General features: G+C 31.0%; 2 protein-coding genes across 3 annotated transcripts; both read left to right on the top strand.

Annotated features, from left to right (window-relative positions):
• The first annotated feature begins 538 nt into the window (after positions 1-538).
• On the top strand, positions 539-3334 carry LOC114193827 (calcium uniporter protein 5, mitochondrial-like). The gene is made up of 2 exons (XM_028083770.2): positions 539-1194; positions 2722-3334. Exons 1-2 carry the CDS (start codon positions 664-666, stop codon positions 3187-3189), a joined length of 999 nt encoding a protein of 332 aa, XP_027939571.1. The 5' UTR covers positions 539-663; the 3' UTR covers positions 3190-3334.
• An 8879-nt stretch (positions 3335-12213) lies between these two features.
• LOC114194477 (uncharacterized) lies at positions 12214-20372 on the top strand. 2 transcript variants are annotated; one of them, XR_003606395.2, is made up of 17 exons: positions 12214-12700; positions 13261-13614; positions 13718-13858; positions 14232-14364; positions 14471-14584; positions 14675-14748; positions 14841-14915; positions 15420-15512; positions 15628-15688; positions 16243-16575; positions 17208-17334; positions 17443-17542; positions 18108-18177; positions 18261-18413; positions 18549-18667; positions 18996-19315; positions 19751-20372. XR_003606395.2 is itself a non-coding variant. In XM_028084729.2 (17 exons), the coding sequence occupies exons 1-17, from the start codon at positions 12617-12619 to the stop codon at positions 20006-20008; spliced, it is 2586 nt and encodes an 861-aa protein (XP_027940530.2). In that variant the 5' UTR covers positions 12218-12616; the 3' UTR covers positions 20009-20372. The 2 variants fall into 2 exon arrangements, 1 of the variants encoding a protein (XP_027940530.2); XM_028084729.2 differs by having other exon boundaries at positions 12218-12700; positions 18549-18644.
• The last annotated feature ends 595 nt before the right edge of the window (positions 20373-20967 follow it).

Raw genomic sequence — 20967 nt, forward strand, 5'->3', positions numbered from 1 at the left:
TATAAATTTTATTCTATAGTAAAAAGGATCAATTATTTTCATATCATTAATGTTTGTAGTTTAGAAAACTATTATTTGTCATTTAGACACATAATTAACACCATAAAGAGAATCTTTTTGTTACATAAAAGTATTTCCATGAATGATATTAAGATAGATGTATATATATCTACTACTTTTTTTTCTATATATCTAAATTTTCAATATCTATTTTCATTTGTATACACGCGTTCTTTATTAAGTTTGACGCGTGTACATATGTTTTAATTAGAGGTTAAATGATAATAAAATTAAATTTTGAATATTTCAGATAATAATAATTATAATAATATAGTAATAAAAGAATAATTTGATAATATCTTATTTAACTGAGTTTTGAAATGATAGATCACATTGATGTTATTTTTAATCAGGTGATAAATGATGTGATTAATTAGATTAATTAAAAGGTAAGGAAGATAAATTCTTCTTCCTTGAACTTTGGACCTCCTATATATATACCCTTCCCACAAAAACCTCTACTATCACGAGTCTCAAAAACCTTCTGTTCTGAACTTTGATCTATTGGACACACTTTCTCTGTCTCTCTCTTTCTCTCAAAAAAGAGAGAGAAACAAATATATACAATAATAAAAATATAAAAAACACTCACAAGACTCATCCATGGCGTTTCAGAAGCTCTTCGCCAAACGTTGTTTCGATAGTTTCAGGACCACGACGTCGTTTCAACGCGCCATCGTCTCCAAAGCAGCGTCGCCTCCTATGGTGCCTCCTATCATGCCGCATGAGAGTTCCGATGACAAAGGCTTTCTCCGGCGGGTTTCGTTCCTCCGGCGAGCAGTGTACCACTCCAGCCCGGTCCGGCTGCCGGAGTTTTTCTCTTTTCCGATGGGAGAGAAACTCCGGGAGGCACTCAAAGGCATCAACAGTGGTGTGGCAGCGCCAATTGCCGGCCATGCGGAAAGCGGAATGTCAGTGGAGAATGCACGGAAGATTCTGAGAGCGGCGCAAATGGAGAAGGTGAAGGCGAAGCTGAGGAATGTTGCTGAAAGTTCGGTTCAGTACTCTGAGTTCTTGCGGATCTGTGTTGAGGCATGTGAGAATCATGATCAAGGTGTAGAGTTCGCAAAGATCTTGGATGAATCCGGAAACGTCATCGTTTTGGGAAACGCCGTCTTTCTCCGCCCTGAACAGGTACTCACACCTCGGATTCTGATAATTCTGCCTACTGACATTCACTTTATGTTAACTAAACTTTTTTTATTATTTACTTGAAAGAAATTATATAAATTATATTTTGTTTTTATCATCTATTCTGTTGTTCATGAGAACTTTTGTTCTTATTTATCACTGTTTTGGCTCTTCATGTTTTCTGGGATTAATCTTCTGATTATAAATTCAATCGATACAGTTTCTGTAAAAATCTAGTCCGGCATATGCATATGAGAAATTGATATTGATTTCAATTGGATTTTTTTTATTTATTTCAGCTATAGCTATGACAGAGTTCTGATTTTCTTATTTCAAACTGATTTTACCATCATAGCTGATAAGAAGGTTGTCTCAGATAAAATCTTGATGAAATGAAAGAGTAATCAGATATTAATTTATTGGCATTTATTTCTTATAAATGTATCTTGTAAACTTTCTCACTGTAAACTGCAAGAAAATCAATGAAGTTCATGAAAGTTCAATCAAAATTATAACAAATGATAGAATAATAATAATAAAAACGTTTTTCAAACATTCACGTGGAATTAATATCTTATTGTACTTAAACCGCATGGATTTTGACAATCCATACAGGCACAAATTCTCATCTTAACCATGAAAATATGGTTTGAGCGCAGAAAAGTGTGGTCCATTAGACATTAACTCTGTTATTAATAAAAGCGTCATAAAAGACAATGGTAATGTGTCAGTAAAAGCCATTGAATTGAACCTGCAGTGGCACGGTTATTTTTTTCTGCAATGTGATGAGGAGGATCCTTATCCTAATATGGGGGTAACGGGTATTTACTTTGTCCCATTCCCACAAACATTAACCTTGTGGAGAGTTTCAACTAGATTTTTTGGATAGGACAAGTGGTGTGTGAGGTGTCTGATATACCAGTTCCCCATGGATGAAGGTGCCCTCTGATCAGATCAGTGACCACTTTTTTTTGCATGGATTTTAATTTGCGTGACGCGAACCTTGTTTTTTCTCTTACTATCATTCATTACTCCACTCACTCTGATCACTATTTTGGCCATGTTTATGGCATTTTATGTCTGAGAACCTTTCTTACTCTTCAAAACGTGGCACCATGTTGTGCTTACCTCTTGTCTTCAACTCTGGGAGAACCTCCAAATTTTAATGAAAGGTCACAATTATCTGAGTTTTTTTGTCTACACTAGCGGTGCCTTAAAAACAAACCGCTCCCTCAATTCATCTATCCTCATCATTTCATTTTTACAGTATCTCTGTTTCTTCATTTCTTCACACTGTTCATTGATTAAGACGATAATTATATTGTAACTGCAACAACTTTTACTAATTTATTTCATCACAGAAAGTGTGGGATTTGATTGACTCTGTCTTATTCATAAGTTGGAGTTAGTGTAAGATTTGGCTTGTCCTATGGGACAAAAAACCTGGTCAATTAGTGGCTATTATATAGCATCATGCATTTGCATTTGCATTTGAGTAATTTTATAATGTTGTTTTGATTCTTTGTGTAGGTGGCGAAATCAATAGAGAGCTTAATCAAACAATCAATAGCCATCCCAACAGATCCCCGAAGGAAAGAGCTTGAGGAGATGGAGAAACAAAAGGCCGTGATTGATGCGAAGGCCAAGGTCCAAGTCCGAACTGAGCTCTATTGTGGGCTGGGCTTTCTGACAGTCCAGACCCTTGGGTTCATGAGGCTAACATTTTGGGAGCTGGACTGGGATGTGATGGAACCTATATGCTTCTTCACTACCTCTTTTGGGTTTGGTCTTGCTTATCTTTTCTTCATGAAGACCTCCACAGAACCTACCTTTCAGGGCTTTTTCCTTCACCGATTCAGGGTGAAGCAGGAGCGTCTGATGAAGAAACAGAACTTTGACATGAACAGGTACAAGGAGCTGTGCAAGGTGTGCTATCCCAGTTTTGAAGATGGTGCCAAATCGGAAACTTCTTCGGTCTTCCACTACTCTTATAAGTGACCTAAAAGCTTTGCGTGGTTGAGTAATTATGTGCAGATAACCCTTTTATTTCAGTAATGTTACTCTTTCGCATCATGCAGCCAAGTGAAACAAACCCTTTGCTTTGAAAGGAATGGAAAAGTTCAGTGCAGTAGATAACAAAAAGATCCATTTTAAAGTCATAAAATCAAAAAAATGAAAAAGGATCAGTAGTTTGTAGATTTTTAGCTTTTTGTTTTTTTTGTAAGAAAAAAAAAAACAAAAGAAGACGATCGGTTTATTTTCTTTTGAGTATTTTGCCTTATTTCACTTTCTTGCAACAGTGGAAAACGTGTTTTATTTGTGCAAACTTTTATTTATGATGATTGAAAAAAATAAAAAATATATTAAAGTTGTATATATTAATAATCATGAACATATATTTTTAACAATTTTAATTCGTTTTATAATTTTATTAAAAGTACGCTTTGTGAATTTTCATCAATGTAAAAATAAAATATGTCTCAAAATAACAGTTATATAATGAAAATACTTTTTCATTTTTATGAATTTTTTTTTAATTATAAAAACTAAAAAGTTGGTTATTAAATATAAAGATAGAAAACATAGTAAAGTTAAAAAAATGTGTTCATGATAACAGTTATAAACTCTCATCTTATTAACATGTGTTGTGAACGATGAAAAGTATAAAATATATATTACTTACAAAATTATCAAATATTGTAACATTTACCACTTGAATAAAATAAATGGAAATAATTGTTTAATTATTTTTTAAATAACTTGACCAATAATTTTTATTACAATATACACTTCAAAGAAAATTTTAGTCTTTATTATACGGCATTTTATAATTTTTGTATAATTTTAAATTTGTTTTTCTTCTTTACCCGTTAAATATTATAAATAAGTGTATTTTATATTAACAAATAATGAAAATAGAATTTTAAAAGCTATTAATAATGAAGGTTATGAAGGTTACTTTAGTTTTAAAGCTATTGAAAAAAATAATAACATACCTCAATACTATTTACCTTTATTTGAAAAAATAATTTTAATTTTTCTTTTGTATTCTATTTTACCAAACAACTAAATATTTCATTTAACATATATTTTTTTCTAACTTGTTTTTTCTTTTAATTGTTATCTTCAAAATGTGTTTGGAAACAAGAAAATTATAATTAGATTCACTTTAAGTAGCAATAATATGGACTTGGCCCAATTGGGTTATCCAAGTATGATCTTTTGTTATTGGGTTTTTACTTCTGTACTCCCACAATTTCTTCATGCACTCAAGTATTTTCGAAATGACTATTTCATCTTTCAAATAAATAATTTTCACATTACATGTTTTGAAAATTTTTCAAAATAAATTTTTTGAAATTTCTGAAACAACATATTCATAATGAAATTTCTGAAATAGAAAATTTAGAACAAAACTTTTTGAAATTTATTTTTTTGAATAAAATTTTCGTAGCATATAAAATGTGTTTTGAAAACTTTAAAAATAAAGCTCATAAAATGCCTTACAAAATACATTTTTTTTTTAAAATATCGGACATGAAATATGTTTTTAAAAAGAACGTATAGAACACATGAAACCTGACAAAAATTTTCAAAACGATTTTTCTTTCTCTGCATTTTTTTCTATTCTTCCTTCGGTGTTTTCCCTCTCTTCTTCTTTCAAGTTGCAGAATCTGGAATTCATTAAAAAAGGAAGTGGGGGAGTAACTTCTTTTCTTTTTTATTATAATTTTAATAAGAAGTAATTTAAGCTTTATGGATTTTTTGGGGTGGAGGATAGAAAAAAAGGGAAGTGATGGAAGAAACTGCTGCAAGTCTAAGAAACTAACCCATGGACTTCAACGCTTTTGTTTTGATCGGGTTCTTTTTTGTTGTTCGTCGCTAGGGATGGCAACGGGGCGGGGCGGGTACGGGTATCATGATCCCATCCCCATCCTCATAATAAAAATTCATCCCCATCCCCAAACCCAACGGGTATACAACTTTTGACTCATCCTCATCCCACCGGGTAACGGGTATTTTCTTATACCCATACTCATACCCATTTTTTTATTGTTTCATATATCAATTAAATATTTTTTATAAAAAAAATTTAAAAATCACACCAACGGAATCATGATACTATCAAAATATTCAATATTAAAATAACATACTCTTTTTGATTTTCATGATGTCAAATATTAAGAAAAATATTATAATAGTATAAATCTCAAATTAAAGTATCAAATAACAACTAAATAAAATTCAAATAATTATATAAAAGCTAAAAAATTACACATTACTAAAATTTTATAATAACCAAAATATTTATTAATTTTACAAATGATCAGTGGTTTCATTTGCATTCGATCTACCTACACATAGAAAAAAAATGAAAAATTAGATATGATATAATAATTGAAATTGAAAATTTTAATTACTAGAATATAATGTACCTTCTTCATCAGATTCATTATCATAAAGGAGTAAAGATAATTAAATGTGTGACCCAAATTTGAGAATATCCATTTGAACATAACATAACGGAAAAAAAAATGTATAATTAAGATTATGATAAAAGGAAAAGTACCTTGAAGATCTGCTTAAACCTTAAAGAACAAGCCAAACAATTAAAAGAGAGTAAAAAAGTGTATAACCAAAGTAACAAAAAGAAGAGCTACAAAATAAGAGTCAAACATTTTCATGAAAATAAATAAATAAATAAAGATAATCAAATGTGTAACCTAAAAATTATTTCATAGAATGAAATTGAGGAACACCTATTTGAACATAACCATGTACAGAGAGTAAAAATTATGTAATAAGAAGAAGAAAAATTACCTTCAAAATTAAATTTTGAAAAACAAACCAGACAATTGAGAGAGTAAACAAAGTGTATAACAAAAAACAAAGAGAATGAGAAATATGTTATATATATATATATATATATTATTATTATATTATATTATATATTATATTACTATGTATATATATATTATATGTGTGGATATCTTATGTTTATATATATATATAATTATTTTTATATTATATTATATTATATTATTATTACTATGTATATATATTATATGTGTGGATATCTTATGTTTATATATATATATATATATATATTTATAGATATATATATTTATTTTAAGTATATATTATATTATATTATATAATAATATATATTATATTGTTATGTATATATATTACATGTATATGCGTAGATATTTTATGCATATATATATATATATATATATATATATATATATATATATATTTCTTTTAAATTTTTATAAATTTGTAATGTTATAAATTTGTTTATAAAAGATCTCATTAGTTAAATGATTAATTTGTTTTATACGTATATATTATATATATTATATTATATTATTATGTATATATATTATATATATATTATATTATATTATATTATATTATATTATATTACATGTATATGTGTAAATATATATATATATATATATATATATATATATATATATATATATATATATATATATATATAAAAGTATATTTTATTTATATGTATATATACTATATTATATTATATTATATTATATTATATTTTATGTGTAAATATATTATTTATTTATATATATTTTTTAGATTATTTAATAAATTATAAATAGTTTAGTAATTTAAGCGGGGACGGGTATTTGGGTGGGTATATATATATCTCCATCTCCATCCCCATCCCCAGTTGAAAATTTCGGGTATTACCCATACCCATAGCCATACCCAGTCAAAGCGGGGATTCTCCGTCAAAACGGGGACGGGTTCGGGTGATACCCACGGGCACGGGTTTATTTGCCATCTCTATTCGTCGCAGAAGTTTAAAATCACAAATAAAAAAAAGTAACGTTTTGTTAATATTGTATCGAATAATCACTGAAAGACCTAAATGATTATATGGTGTGTTTTGTTCAACATCGAATCAATTTTCTAACACAAAAGAAAGAATTAGTTGTTTCTTATTCAATGTGAATTTTTTACTCTTTAATTGATTCTGAAAACTAAACGCATACTGATTCTGTGTTAAAAAATCAATTATATATCAATTTAACGTAGAACCAAACACAAAGATAAAAAGAATTTGATAGATGTAGGATACTTTATTTATGTGTTGTGGTTTGCTTGTTCTTTGAACATAAATAATTTACAATTATTTTTAGTTTTGATTCTGTCAACAACTATGTATTCTTTAATTTGTGTTTTGTTATTTTTGTAGTAGATTGGTAGGTGGTTAGGGTTTTAGACTATTTTAGCGTCTATTGAGTGATTTTAGTTTCTTTAGAGTCTTTTGTTGATCTCTAATTTAATTTTAGGTAAAGAAAGTTGATTTGTTACTTAATGAATTTTGGTGCGAAATAGATAGAAACTATTAAAAAACTTTTGAACAACAAAATTTGAACTCCAAACCTTATATTTTTACCAAGTCAAAATTCAATACCATTTCAACAAATAACATATTATATGATTAATATTAATATAAAATTATCTATCCATCAATATCACTTTCTTGATCTTGTAAACACAATCTCATTCAATTACCATAAGAAAAAATAGACATGCATCAATTCAAAACATTTTTTGAAGATAAAACTTGATGAAACAAGTGTGCAATTCCCTTTCTAAAACCTGATTGGGATAATTAGGAAGCTAATAAGAAATGTATAAAAAAGGAAAAGCCTTAGATAGTGTGTATGACCCACACAAGGTTTGAGAGAATGATTTTGGAAGCATGATGATGGCCACACCACCTAACATAAACAACTCAACTGTCACAAATGTTTAGAAAACTATGGTGACAAGGACTTAACATGGTACCTTTATCCACACTTGTTCAACTGTTACTAAAATAATATCTTCTCTTCTGCTGGTTGCTCACCAAGAGGTTGATGGGTTGTACCCAAACTCATCATCAATCATCAATGTTGTTGACCTAATATATCATGAGAGAGAGAAAATCAATCCATCAATATTTTACTTCAACTTTGTTGCTTTGATTGTTTTTTGAGTCTTAATATTTCAGAGATTTATTCGATAATTTTTTTTTAAATTTTTTATCCATAATTTAGTCTTTGTTTTATTTAAAATGGGTTAATGGGATTAATTTCATTAACTTGTTGTTAACATAAATTGAAAAAATAGACATATGCTAATAATTCTGAATTTTACCGGTTCTACTATCGTCTGATTTCACTCATCGCAATTTTGTTATTGTTTTTGAAAAGAATATAAACATGTGATCGGTAGAACCAGGCAATGTAAAAAGGTTAAATATGTTTTTGGTCCTTAACTTTCAATGAATTTTGGAATTAGTCCATTTCGAAACTTTAAACCAATTTAGTCATTCATCTCTGGAAATACGTGGATTTAGTCATTTTAATCAAATTTTGTTAAATTTATTTGACATTTCAAGCGCGTTTCATAATAGTATTTCACTTAACATTAAAGCAAACATGTGTCAAACAGTATAAACAAATCAAATACAATCTTGAAATACATACGAAACATCAAATAAACCCAAAAAAAATTGATTAAAAGGACTAAATCAAAGTATTTTTTGAAAGATGAATGACTAAATTGGTCCAAAGTTTCGAAATGAACTAATTCCAAAATTAACGGAAAGTTAAGGGACAAAAACATATTTAACCCATAAATTTATAATTATTGATATGTGATTATTTTTCAAACAATATCATCAATAATTTAATGAAAAATAAAGATCGAGGTGAAGATAAAAAACTAAAAATTATATTAAATAAACTTTTCAAATATTGAAGCTAAAAAAAGTCATATTCTACAAAGTTTACCTTTGGCGAATTATTTCAGTAAATAACTTATATCTAGAGTTGTTGTTAATGTGTATGATAAAGTTGAATTAAACGGTCATCCTTTTGATACTTAGGAGGAAAAAGTCAACACTAATATATTTTTGAAGAGGTTAGTTCAAATTAAAACTACATTTAATTATAATTATACGTGTATGTTTATCCAATTCAGTGTGCGGATTAATACAAAAAAGAATGAAAGGTCAAAGTATTTAAAAATATAATGAAAGCTTAAATTGTAGGTTAGCAAAATACCAAACCTAATCGACCCATCTTTGATTGAAAAGATAACCATGATTTTGGTCTTTTGCTTGCAAACACGAATTCTTTTCATCAAATCCGTAGCATCCTTTAGGTTTGGTTTTCAAGATTCATAATTCTCACTCTCTTAACACTTTTCATTTAAAAAAAAAAAATCAAGATTAATATTGTTAACACATATTTATTTAGTTTAATAACAATATTCCATTATTTATAGTATTTTGTTAAGTTGTTTTTGTCCTTCGATTCTTAGTGATTTTGTGAGGAAGAGTGAAAAATAAAATTTGAAGTGGACCATTGTTTGTAGGTGCTTTATAAGGGCCAAGAACCCTAGTTCACGTCACTCCAACCACAGAGAATATATGAAGTGGAAGAAAAGTGGCTTTATTAAGACCCAAAATAAAACTAAAAGCGAAAAGAAGGAAAGAATAAAGGAATGAGGAGGAATGTCAATTTTGAGTTATAAAGGTTGTCTTTAGATATAAGAAAGCTCACTCCCAATAAATATATATATATATATATATATATATATATATATATATATATTATATTTTCAATCTTTGTCCCTTATATTTAGGGATGTCAACGGGACGAGTATAATATGGTTAGTAGCTTTTCCGTGTCCTATCTGTTGAATAAATATTTGTCTTATATTCATACGCATATCCGTTATGCGAGTACCCGCATAATATTTTAATATCCACGGGTACCCACGAGTATTTATAAAAAAATAAAAATAAATTTTTAACAACATATTTTAATCGTAAATTCAAATAAAATATGATGTATAACATTCATAAATTTTAAATAAAGTCCAAATAGCTCATTTAAATAGTGTTTAATGACAATTTACAAAGAAATGAATTTTTTTAAAACTAATTGATAAAAAAATAACTTATTCAAAATTAATATGTTAATATTTTAATCATTTTTAAAAAAAATTAAATTAGAGTATAGCGAGTATTAAAAATACTCGTACCCGTTACCTACAAATATTATTTTCAATATCTATTTTCTATCCGTTGCAAATTTTTTTTACATATACCCATGAGTACGAATCTTTTTTACATCCTACTCACGTTATCAAATTTCACATTATCAAATGTTTAAGAAAATATGACATCTTTCGAAATATATAAGCAAGTCCTATGACATGATCTTTCAAAACAAATTAAGGTTATTTATAAATGTACATCAATCATTATATTGACTAAACAAATTAAGATTATTTACAAATGTACATTAGTCATAAATTCTTTGTATTATTTTATTACATTCAATCTAAATAAACTAATCTATCATTAATATGATATAATATATAATTTTTACAAGACAAATTATCAAAGAGAAGACAAAAAAAAATTTGTCTTAGAAAAATATGGTATAATTTTTACCTAAGCTCAATAATATTTATATAACAAAATCAACTCTAAATTCACGAGTAGTTTTCTCATAAATTTAAAGGAGTTAGAGAAAATAAATTCCAAAAAAATACACTTTTTAAAACATACTTAATTTTTTAATTATATCGTTAAAACTTAATTTGAAATTTAATATTTATTATTTAAAATCATATACCTAGTACTCGTGAAAGTAGAATGTAATATTTAATTCTGAAAACATCTAATAAAAGTTAAAGTTATTATTTTAAGAGTAAGAGTTTTTCGTACTTCTATAATTAGCTTTCATACACACAATTTGGACATGGTTGAATTTCAGAAGGTAAAGTTTAAAAATATTCCTATTCTGAAAACATCAAAATCTTCTTTCTTTTTTTATACATCAAATTTAAAAGCATTAATTTTTCATTGTTAATTCTTACAAATGGCGTTGCAGTTATAAGTTGAAAAGTTTGCTGGTAAAAGAAAAAAAGTTTAAAAGTTTAATACTTTAGACTTGATTAACAAAGATTTTATAAGGCTATAGTAAATATGTGAATAATTCGTTACATTATTTTTTTATAATTTTAACTTTTTTAATAATTTAGTTTTTTTACAATGATATATGAATAATTGATAACGATTTATAATTAAATCATATAAATTTGCTTTACATTATTATGGGTATTACACTCCTATTATTTCTCCACTCGCGATTTACGTTAAAAAATCTTTTTCTCATTGTTGACGTTACCTCTTAAAGAATAATTATGGATAAGGAATCAATTAATGAGTGTATTTAATTTATAGGTAACCGTTAATTGTAAGAAGCTGAAACATTTCAACCTTGTTTTAATCAGAGTCTGAGACATTGATTAACTAAAATGTCATTTAAAAAAATATTTAGAAGATTCAAACCGATATAACATATAAATTTAAATTTATTTTTATAATACGTGAAGTTAATTTAAATTTAATATATATTTTACAAAATAATATTAAAATTTATATTTAGCAATATTTGTTTGAGCTCGGTAATCAATCTTCGACCAACTAAAACACAAATATATTTAAACTACTAAAAAACATATATATATATATATATATATATATATATATTTATGTAAAAGTAATGTTTATGTAGTTGAACCTAAAAGTTAAAATACTGGTTAAAGTAAGTTACAATAAAAATAGAAACTTCAGTTTAAAATACATATTTCTAATTTAATATATGTCTTAACAAACAATTATTATTTCAGTTTAAAAGAAGTAATTTATTTTTATTCTAGGGTATAAAACAAGCAAGGAATTAAATATGACTATCACGTTAATTAATACTCAGCACTAAACTTAACGACGAAGAATTTTAACCACACGCGTTAATAAATAAAGATCTTTATTTCGAAAATTTACTTTATGATTAATTATTAAAGTATGATATGTTTAATTTTGTAGTAAAAAATGGAACATAAAAGCAATAATAAATAAAAACGCAGGAAAACATTAAAGTAATAATATTAAGACCCAACCACTCCACCCAATATTTTCATCTTCTTCTTCTCTTCCTTCTCAGCTTCTTCTTCTGTCTAATATCTTTCTATTTCTTTCACTGTCAGTGTCTTCTTTTTTTTTCCCTCGTTTCAGGGAGAAAGAAGCTCATACCGTACGCAACGACGTCGTTTTGCGAGTTCGAAGCTCTCTGAAACATTCAGCGTTCTCTCTTCAGAAGCCGAGGTTCCGTTTTCACTTAATTATATATCTCGGAACATTGTAAATCGAAACCAGTGTTACCGGTTGAGGCGTAGGGTTAGGTTTTTCTGTCTCTTACTCTCTTCTGCGCTAAGCTTTTCCGGAATGCATCGGAGCGAGCGGTTACCGAGCGCTCCGATCGAGGAATCGCCGGAGGTTTGATGGAATCGGCGCCGTTTGCGTTCCGGTGTTCGCCATTCCATGGAGTCCATGGTTCGGTGCTATAGTTCGTGCGCGTTATTCGGATTTCGTTGCAACCTTCGATTCGCCGTTGTTGTTTTTGAGGTGTGGATTCTGCTGCTTCTTCACGAGTTTACCAATGTTTTTTGCTCGTTTCGTTATCTGTTTTTCGGACATTTATTTTAGTTCAATGTTGCTCTAATGTATTGGTCTTAGGATTTTTGTGGAAAGCATGCTGAACTGTGCTTATGATCTAATTTGTAGCTGGAGAATGTGAGTGGAGATTTATAAGAGAATTGATGTTTGAACCTTATATTATCGGACTTGAAATTTGGTTTTACTATTTGATGATTTTGTTGTTGTTTGGTGATTTTTTTTTTCTCTTGTTTTAGAATATTTTCACGATTTGTACGAGTGACGAGGTAGTAAAATATATAAATAAATAGAGGGATCAAGATTTAAGAATCAGAATGTCTTTAATTTCTATTTCAAAAATTGGTCTTAGTTTTCAAAATGCAAGTAAACAAGGTTGCTCAGGCACCTCCGTTTAGTCATAAGCAAAAAATTAAGAAGTTTTGATTCATAATGCTTGTTTAAAACATTGCATGAAAGTGTAGTCAGTATAGTTTCTAAAGTTGGATATCTATTGTTAAATCCTGCATCAGATTATATTGATATTGGCATGGTTGGAAGTCTATAATGCAAAGCTCCCAGAACACCGATTTCATGGGGGAGGTTTGGAGGGGAGGAGTGAGAACATTGCCTCACACTCTTGCATACATGACCAGATACTTGAACAGAGAAAGCGACCTGGTCGAAAGGTGTATTCCGTTACCCCACAGGTTTACAAGCCCGGTCTTTCGAAACACCTCCAGCTTAAAGGTAGAGCGTTGCTTGGTATATCAACATCATCAGAGCTTCTAGGGATTGAAAAGCAACCTATTAGGATATATCTAAATTATGATGCAGTTGGTCACTCCCCTGACAGGGATTGCCAAAAGATTGGTGATATTGTGAAGGTGGGTATTTAAAATTAATGAAAAAAAAAATTCAGTGTTAATATCGGTGTTCTCTTTCACATATACTATTGGTACAGTTTAATAATTATTTTTTTATGAACAGCTTGGGGAGCCTGCCATAACTTCTCTTCCTGGTTTGCCTTCCTGTAATCCTCTTGCTGATCCTCCTGTCTTTGGTGATTGTTGGTATAACTGCACTTCTGAAGATATCTCAGGAGAGGACAAAAAACGTCGCCTTCGTAAGGTTTGTTGGGGTCCTGCTTTTTATTTTTTTCTTCTATTAAATTATAAATTGTTTTACTCGATTGATAATAAAAAAAGTGCCTCCGTTTGGCATAAAGAATTAAAGATCTGGATATGCGTGAATTCCTGAGAATGACAAGATCCACTATGTGGGTTTATAGTAGGCAACCTTACCTTGCAACACAACTCGAGTCACATCACACCGTCACAAGTCCAACTGTTACGTTGATGCTCCTCTTCATCATGGCAATTATGTTATGTGATTGTGTCATTTTTGGCAGTTTTCTATTTATTGTTTGTCATGGTGGTGTTAGCTAGAGCTATACTATAAATATTGGATAGAGATATTTATCATTAGTAGAAACTTATTGCAGGCATTAGGTCAGACAGCTGACTGGTTTCGAAGGGTATTGTCTGTGGAGCCTGTGAAGGGGAACCTGCGGTTAAGTGGATACTCTGTATGTGGACAAGATGGAGGTGTGCAGCTCCCTCATGCATATGTGGAAGGTTTGATTCATTTGTTGGCCTTCTCTTGACAATGTAGTTCTTATAAAGCTTTTGGTTAACTGTACTAGTAAATTTATGATGACGATTCTTTGTTTGCCTTCCCCAGAGGGAGTCTCTGATGCCGACTTGGTTCTCTTGGTGACTACAAGACCTACTACCGGGAATACACTTGCTTGGGCTGTGGCATGTGAACGGGACCAATGGGGTCGTGCTATAGCTGGTACATTGAATGTGTGTGTTTAAATGTTGTCTTTATACCTGGGATGCTTTGTAACTGAAAGTGCTTTTGCTTGTATGTATTTGTGTGCAGGACATGTTAATGTTGCTCCACGTCATTTGACTGCTGAGGCGGAGACTTTGCTATCAGCTACTTTGATACATGAGGTTGTTTAGTTTTTGCGTATAGAAGAAAAGATGAGATTGCAAACATGGCTGTCTATTTTGTGTTTTTGTTGATTTAATGTGATGCTTTTCAGGTTATGCATGTTCTTGGTTTTGATCCACATGCCTTTGCTCATTTTAGAGATGAAAGGAAAAGACGCCTTGACAAGGTATTTGCTGCTTTTGTTGGCGTTTTTACAATGCAGTGGTATATTATAGATTTACAAGCCATTGATTTTCTAGTATACTTTCCTCCATGTTTGATGATTTGAATTTTACGATGAGTAACTAAATAAATGTGGCTTCTACCTTCATTTGATACAGATAGTTGTTTATTGCTCTCTTTATTATAATTATAATTTTATTGTAGTATACTCTGTCAGTCATGAAGTTTGAAACTAGTAATAGCTGAGTTTGTATTGCAAGTGGAGATATTTTTTAGCTCTTTTACATTATTAAATAATAATTTGTATTGACAATAAGTAGAGGAACTTTAATGAATGTGGAGTTTGTAAGAAAACTTTACAAATCTTTTGGCATTTAATCTTATTTTTAGACATCCTCTGTTTTTCTTTCCGATATGTATGTTAAAATCTTTTTTCTTTTTAAGCACTCCTTTTCCTTTTAAGCCATATCGTCACATTTTGGAAACTCATTGTTTCTTGTGTTTCCAGGTAACTGAACAAGTTATGGATGAAAAGATTGGGCGGATGGTAACACGAGTGGTGCTTCCACGTGTTGTTATGCACTCCCGGCATCATTATGCGGTAATTTCTATGGAACATATTCTCTATGATTTCAATGGCAACCTTCCTGTATTCACATGTAATGGGATCTTTATTAGAAGATTCAACTAATGATTGATTAGTGATTTATTGGCAGGCATTTTCAGGAAATTTTACTGGCTTAGAGCTGGAAGATGGTGGAGGACGTGGCACATCAGGTTCTTAATCTCATCATTTTTTCTTATTATAATATAAGTGCCATCCTTTTCCTCTGGTCTATGTTGTTTCCACCAGAATTAGATTACATTGGCAAACTGTTTTTCAATAGCTGAAGCTGGCGAAGCTTGAATTTCATTCAGAACATTTTAATTGTCTATTTATATTTCCAATCCCTCATCCTTCCCCTTCCCCTTTTATTTTGAAAGAATAATACTATCCTGGTGCTTTAGTCCAACCAATATTAGTAGAAAGACTAGTCAATCATGGGTGTTGCAGCATCACATTTATAAAATTTTGCTCAAATGTGGTTTATATGGTTTAAAATGTATATATAATATGCATATTGTGATGTTGAAATATTTTTGCCCTCTTGGTAAAATTATAAACAAAGAATTAGGTTTTTTATTCTGTCTTTAATTTTTCCCAAAATACACTTAAATACTGAAAAAATTTGGAAAAATTTTTCTCAGAAAATATCATGCGTGATGTTCAAGTGCTACTTACCACTTATACCATCAAATTCATCAATCCAAGTTTGATGATTGGCTTACAGGGTCTCACTGGGAAAAGAGGCTTCTGATGAATGAGATCATGACTGGTTCTGTGGATACAAGATCTGTAGTTTCAAAAATGACTCTAGCCCTATTAGAAGACAGTGGATGGTACAAAGCCAATTATAGCATGGCAGACCAACTTGATTGGGGTCGGAACCAGGGTACTGAGTTTGTTACCTCCCCTTGCAATCTATGGAAAGGGGCCTATCATTGCAACACAACACAATTCTCAGGTTGTACGTATAACAGAGAGGCAGAGGGTTACTGCCCAATTCTAACCTACAGCGGAGATCTTCCTCAGTCGGCTCGGTATTTTCCTCAAGCTAATAAAGGTATGCATTTTCATGTATTCATTTTAATATTTAAGTGCTAATCTGTGTATGGACTGTTGAGAGCTTTCTTGTGTTGATAATCAATGCTTGGGACAGATCATTTTTTATTAATGCTATAATACCAATTAGAACATTGTAGTAGAATGAATAAAGGGAAGGTCAGAGTGGGTAAAGGTGGACAATTAAAGTTAGGACTTAGGCATAAGAGAAGAACTAAACCCAAAAGACTGGTCTATTAGGTGGGAGAATTTAGTTAGAAGTGGATGGGAAGTGAGAACCAAGGTGTCTCAAATGTCTTAGTGGAGTGCGTAAGGAATCAATTCTGTAAAGCTACGTACCTTTTGTACTCTATGCTCAATCTATCTTCATTGTATAGACTTGGTGAGGAAGAATGAATGTCATCTGTCTTTTACATTCTTTTCTTATTAATTTCTTATATCTGCTGGACACATTCTTACAGACTGCCAAGCAATTGTAGTTTGTAGATTATTCTAATTCATTTGTAGCTGCTGTTTCTTTATTTTGTTTCACATTGATTTTTTGTCATTGGTAGATGTTGTAAATGGTTTTAAATGCTAAATGAAGATTTGGTTGTAGAAAGTTTAAATATCATGATGCACTGATTTGTGCAGGTGGACAATCCTCATTGGCTGATTATTGCACTTATTTTGTTGCATACTCTGACGGATCATGTACAGACACTAGCAGTGCACGGGCACCTGATAGCATGCTAGGTGAAGTTCGAGGAAGTAACTCCAGGTCAGGTTTCTTCTTTGAAAAGATAACACAGTCTGTTTTTACATCCAATTTGTCATGAAATAGGGTGTATGATTTCTAAGTTCTAACTGTTATTGCTTTTTAATGCAGGTGCATGGCCTCATCGTTGGTGCGCACAGGATTTGTAAGGGGTTCTCTGACCCAGGGAAATGGCTGTTATCAGCACAGGTGTATCAACAATTCTCTAGAGGTATAGTTTATAGTGTTAATAGTTTTAAGCAAATTCCTTAATTGAAGTTAATGATTGGCAGACAATGCCTTTTTTGATTGATATATGAAATGATGCAATATTATATCCTTAGACAATGAAAGTGTGACTTAACCATTTAGTAAAATCAAATTTGAAAGTGTGGAGCCAATTATTGCCGTTGAACTAAGGAATCAAAATTGAACTACTACAGAACTAGCCGGATAATTTGATTGAATAACTCCACTTTCTCCCTACCCACTCCAGGGGCTGATTGTTTGAGTAATGAATGACAGTCATTGAGTTTGTCTTCTTGTTGAAACAATGAATTCATACTTTTTTGTTCTTTCCTCATGGTTTATATTATTATTAGATACTTTATATCCTGAAAAAGTAATTATTTCTCTAATTTACAACCAAATTTGAGTAGACACTTTCTTCATTGACATTTGAACAGGTTGCAACTGCTGCTTGTCTTTTCTTTCACCTTATTTTGAATTGATTGATACATCTCCCTTCTTTTTCCTTTAATGTGAAACCACTGAATGAAGCTCCATATTACATACAGGTTGCTGTGGATGGTGTCTGGAAAGTGTGTCCTCGGGCTGGTGGACCCATTCAGTTCCCTGGTTTTAATGGTCAATATTTACTGGTATTTTGTTTGTTTACACATTAATGTTAGATTCCAGTAAGCTGATGGCTTGCGTTTGATTACCAATAGGTGAATTAATCTGCCCTGCATATCATGAGCTCTGTAACACGGATCCTGTGGTTGTCTCTGGGCAATGTCCCAGTGCATGTAATTTCAATGGAGATTGTGTTGATGGAAGGTGTCACTGCTTTCTTGGATTTCATGGTCATGATTGCAGTGGACGTAAGCTCTCATTTCCCACGCTGTGTCTGAACTTCAGTATTCATTTCACTTTGATTGCTCTTACCTTCTGTTTAGTGGTACAATATTTGTTTTTTACTTTGTTTTATTAATTATTGTTCTCTTCGCTTATTCCAGGTTACTGTCCCAGCAATTGCAATGGCAAGGGGGTGTGCCTCACCAGTGGAATATGTGAATGTAAAACTGGCTATACTGGCATTGACTGTTCCACTGGTACATTTCAAGTTCCATACTTGGTAGTTTCTTGCTTAAAATTTGTAACAGTAAATAAATTATCCTAACCTTTTAGCATTAGTTAGATAATCACGGATGAGCTTTTGAATAGTTCTTACATTGTTAGCCAATACGATGTATTCGAGTGCTTGAACACATGGACTGTATTGTGGTCCTGCAGGATAATTAGCCTCAGTTCAATTCATGAAAGCTCCTAGTTTATATACCCTCCTCCTTCCCCAAATGTTTACATTACACTTACATGTTAAATTTAAATAGATTTAGTGAATCTTGTTGAACAATATTTCTAGTAGGAAAATCCTTAATTGTTGTCCCTGATATTACATGCAGCTGTTTGCGATGAGCAGTGCAGTCTTCATGGTGGAGTTTGTGATAATGGAGTTTGTGAATTCCGTTGTTCTGACTATGCGGGATATACTTGCCAGAACAGCTCCAGGCTCATCTCCAGTCTTTCAATTTGCAGAAATGTGCTGGGAAATGATATTTCCGGACAACATTGTGCACCCAGTGAACCTAGCATACAACAGCAGCTAGAAGAAGTGGTTGTGATGCCCAACTACCATAGATTATTCCCTGGTGGTGCTAGGAAACTATTTAATATATTTGGCAGTACGTACTGTGATGAGGCAGCCAAAAGGCTTGCCTGTTGGGTAAGTTCTATCTTTTCCTGCCAAAATTATTCTTTAGATCCTTCTTTTTTCTATTTGTAATATATTTCATTCTTAGTCGTGTTCAATTTTGCTTTTCAATGTGTTGTTTATTTTAATTTTTCGGTTACTATTTATTTCACACGATTTAAAGCCTTGCATGTGACTTCCCATTCTGATGTAATGTAACAATAGGACGAACCAAATTTATTTGATTTAAAAATAATATACTGACGTTGGTTATTCCGCTAGCCATAATGTAATCCTGATTCTGACTAGTATGCTGATTCTAACATTTTGCCTTTCTGAGAATGACTGAAACCTTAAATTATAATTCTTTAGTCGTCTAAGCTTGACTACCCTGTTTCTAAATTTAGCTGGTTCATTTAGTTGTAATGTTGCTTATTTATCTAAAACTCTTGGTACATTAATTTCCAGATCTCAATCCAGAAGTGTGAGAAGGATGGAGACAACAGGCTACGAGTATGTCATTCCGCATGTCAGGCTTACAATCTAGCATGTGGAGCTTCACTGGACTGCGGTGACCAAACCCTTTTCAGCAGCGAGGGGGAGAGGCAGGGTCAGTGCACTGGCTCTGGTGAGATGAAATTGTCATGGTTTAATCGACTAAGAAATAGTTTTTCTTTGAGAAATAGTTCCTCAAAAGTGATATCTGTAAGATATAGGCAGCTTTAGCTTCCATTGTTTTCTCTCTTTCCGGGGAGAGGGGTGCTTGGATTGTAATCTTCACAGGGTTATTTTAGGAGAAATTGGGGGCATGGAACGTCTTAGATTTAGGGCCTTACTCGTCCAAAATTGTCTAGAAAAATGGGATGAGAAGGCTAAAGATTTGGCTTTCTAAGAGAGCCTCTTGTAGAGAAAATTGATAGTCTTTGGAATTGCATAGGTGATGAGGGGGGAAAATGAAGTTTATATTAAATGACTTTTGGCCGAAGGCCTTCAGAGGGAAGGAAAAAAATTGCCCTTCATTTATTTTGCTATATGTATAGTTACAAATTGTTCTTCATTCCACCCTTTTAATATGTTTCTTTTTTTCAAATTTTAGTATGGCCTTTTTTGTTTAATAGGAATGAAGTGTAGTTCCTTTGTTGTTTCTTTGTTCCGTGCAATTTTATCCAACATTTTGTTTTTCTAAGAGAGCCTCTTGTAGAGAAAATTGATAGTCTTTGGAATTGCATAGGAGGGGAAAAATTGAAGTTTATATTAACTGACTTTTGGCCGAAGGCCTTCAGAGAGTAAAGAAAAAAGTTACCCTTCATTTCTATGTATAGTTACAAATTGTTCTTCATTCCTCCCTTTTAATGTTTTTATTTATTTATTATTATTATTATTTAAGTATGCCCTTTTTTGTTTAATAGGAATGAAGTGTCTTCTCTTTCTTGTTTCTTTGTTCCGTGCAATTTTATCCAACATTTTGGCTTTCGAACTGAGCCTCTTGTAGAGAAAATTGATAGCTTAGGAATTGCATAGGTGATGATAGGAAAAAATAAGTTTATGACTTTTGGCCGAAGGCCTTCAAAGGGGAAAAAAATACCCTTTTATTTTTATTTTTTCTGTATGTATAGTTACAAATTGTTCTTCATTCCACCCTTTTAATATGTTTTTTTAGTATTGCCTTTTTTGTTTAATAGGAA

This window comes from Vigna unguiculata, chromosome 8 (assembly GCF_037176805.1).
Source record: "Vigna unguiculata cultivar grain cowpea cultivar isolate G323 ecotype 2 chromosome 8, ASM3717680v1, whole genome shotgun sequence".
NCBI classification, from domain to species: Eukaryota; Viridiplantae; Streptophyta; class Magnoliopsida; order Fabales; family Fabaceae; genus Vigna; species Vigna unguiculata.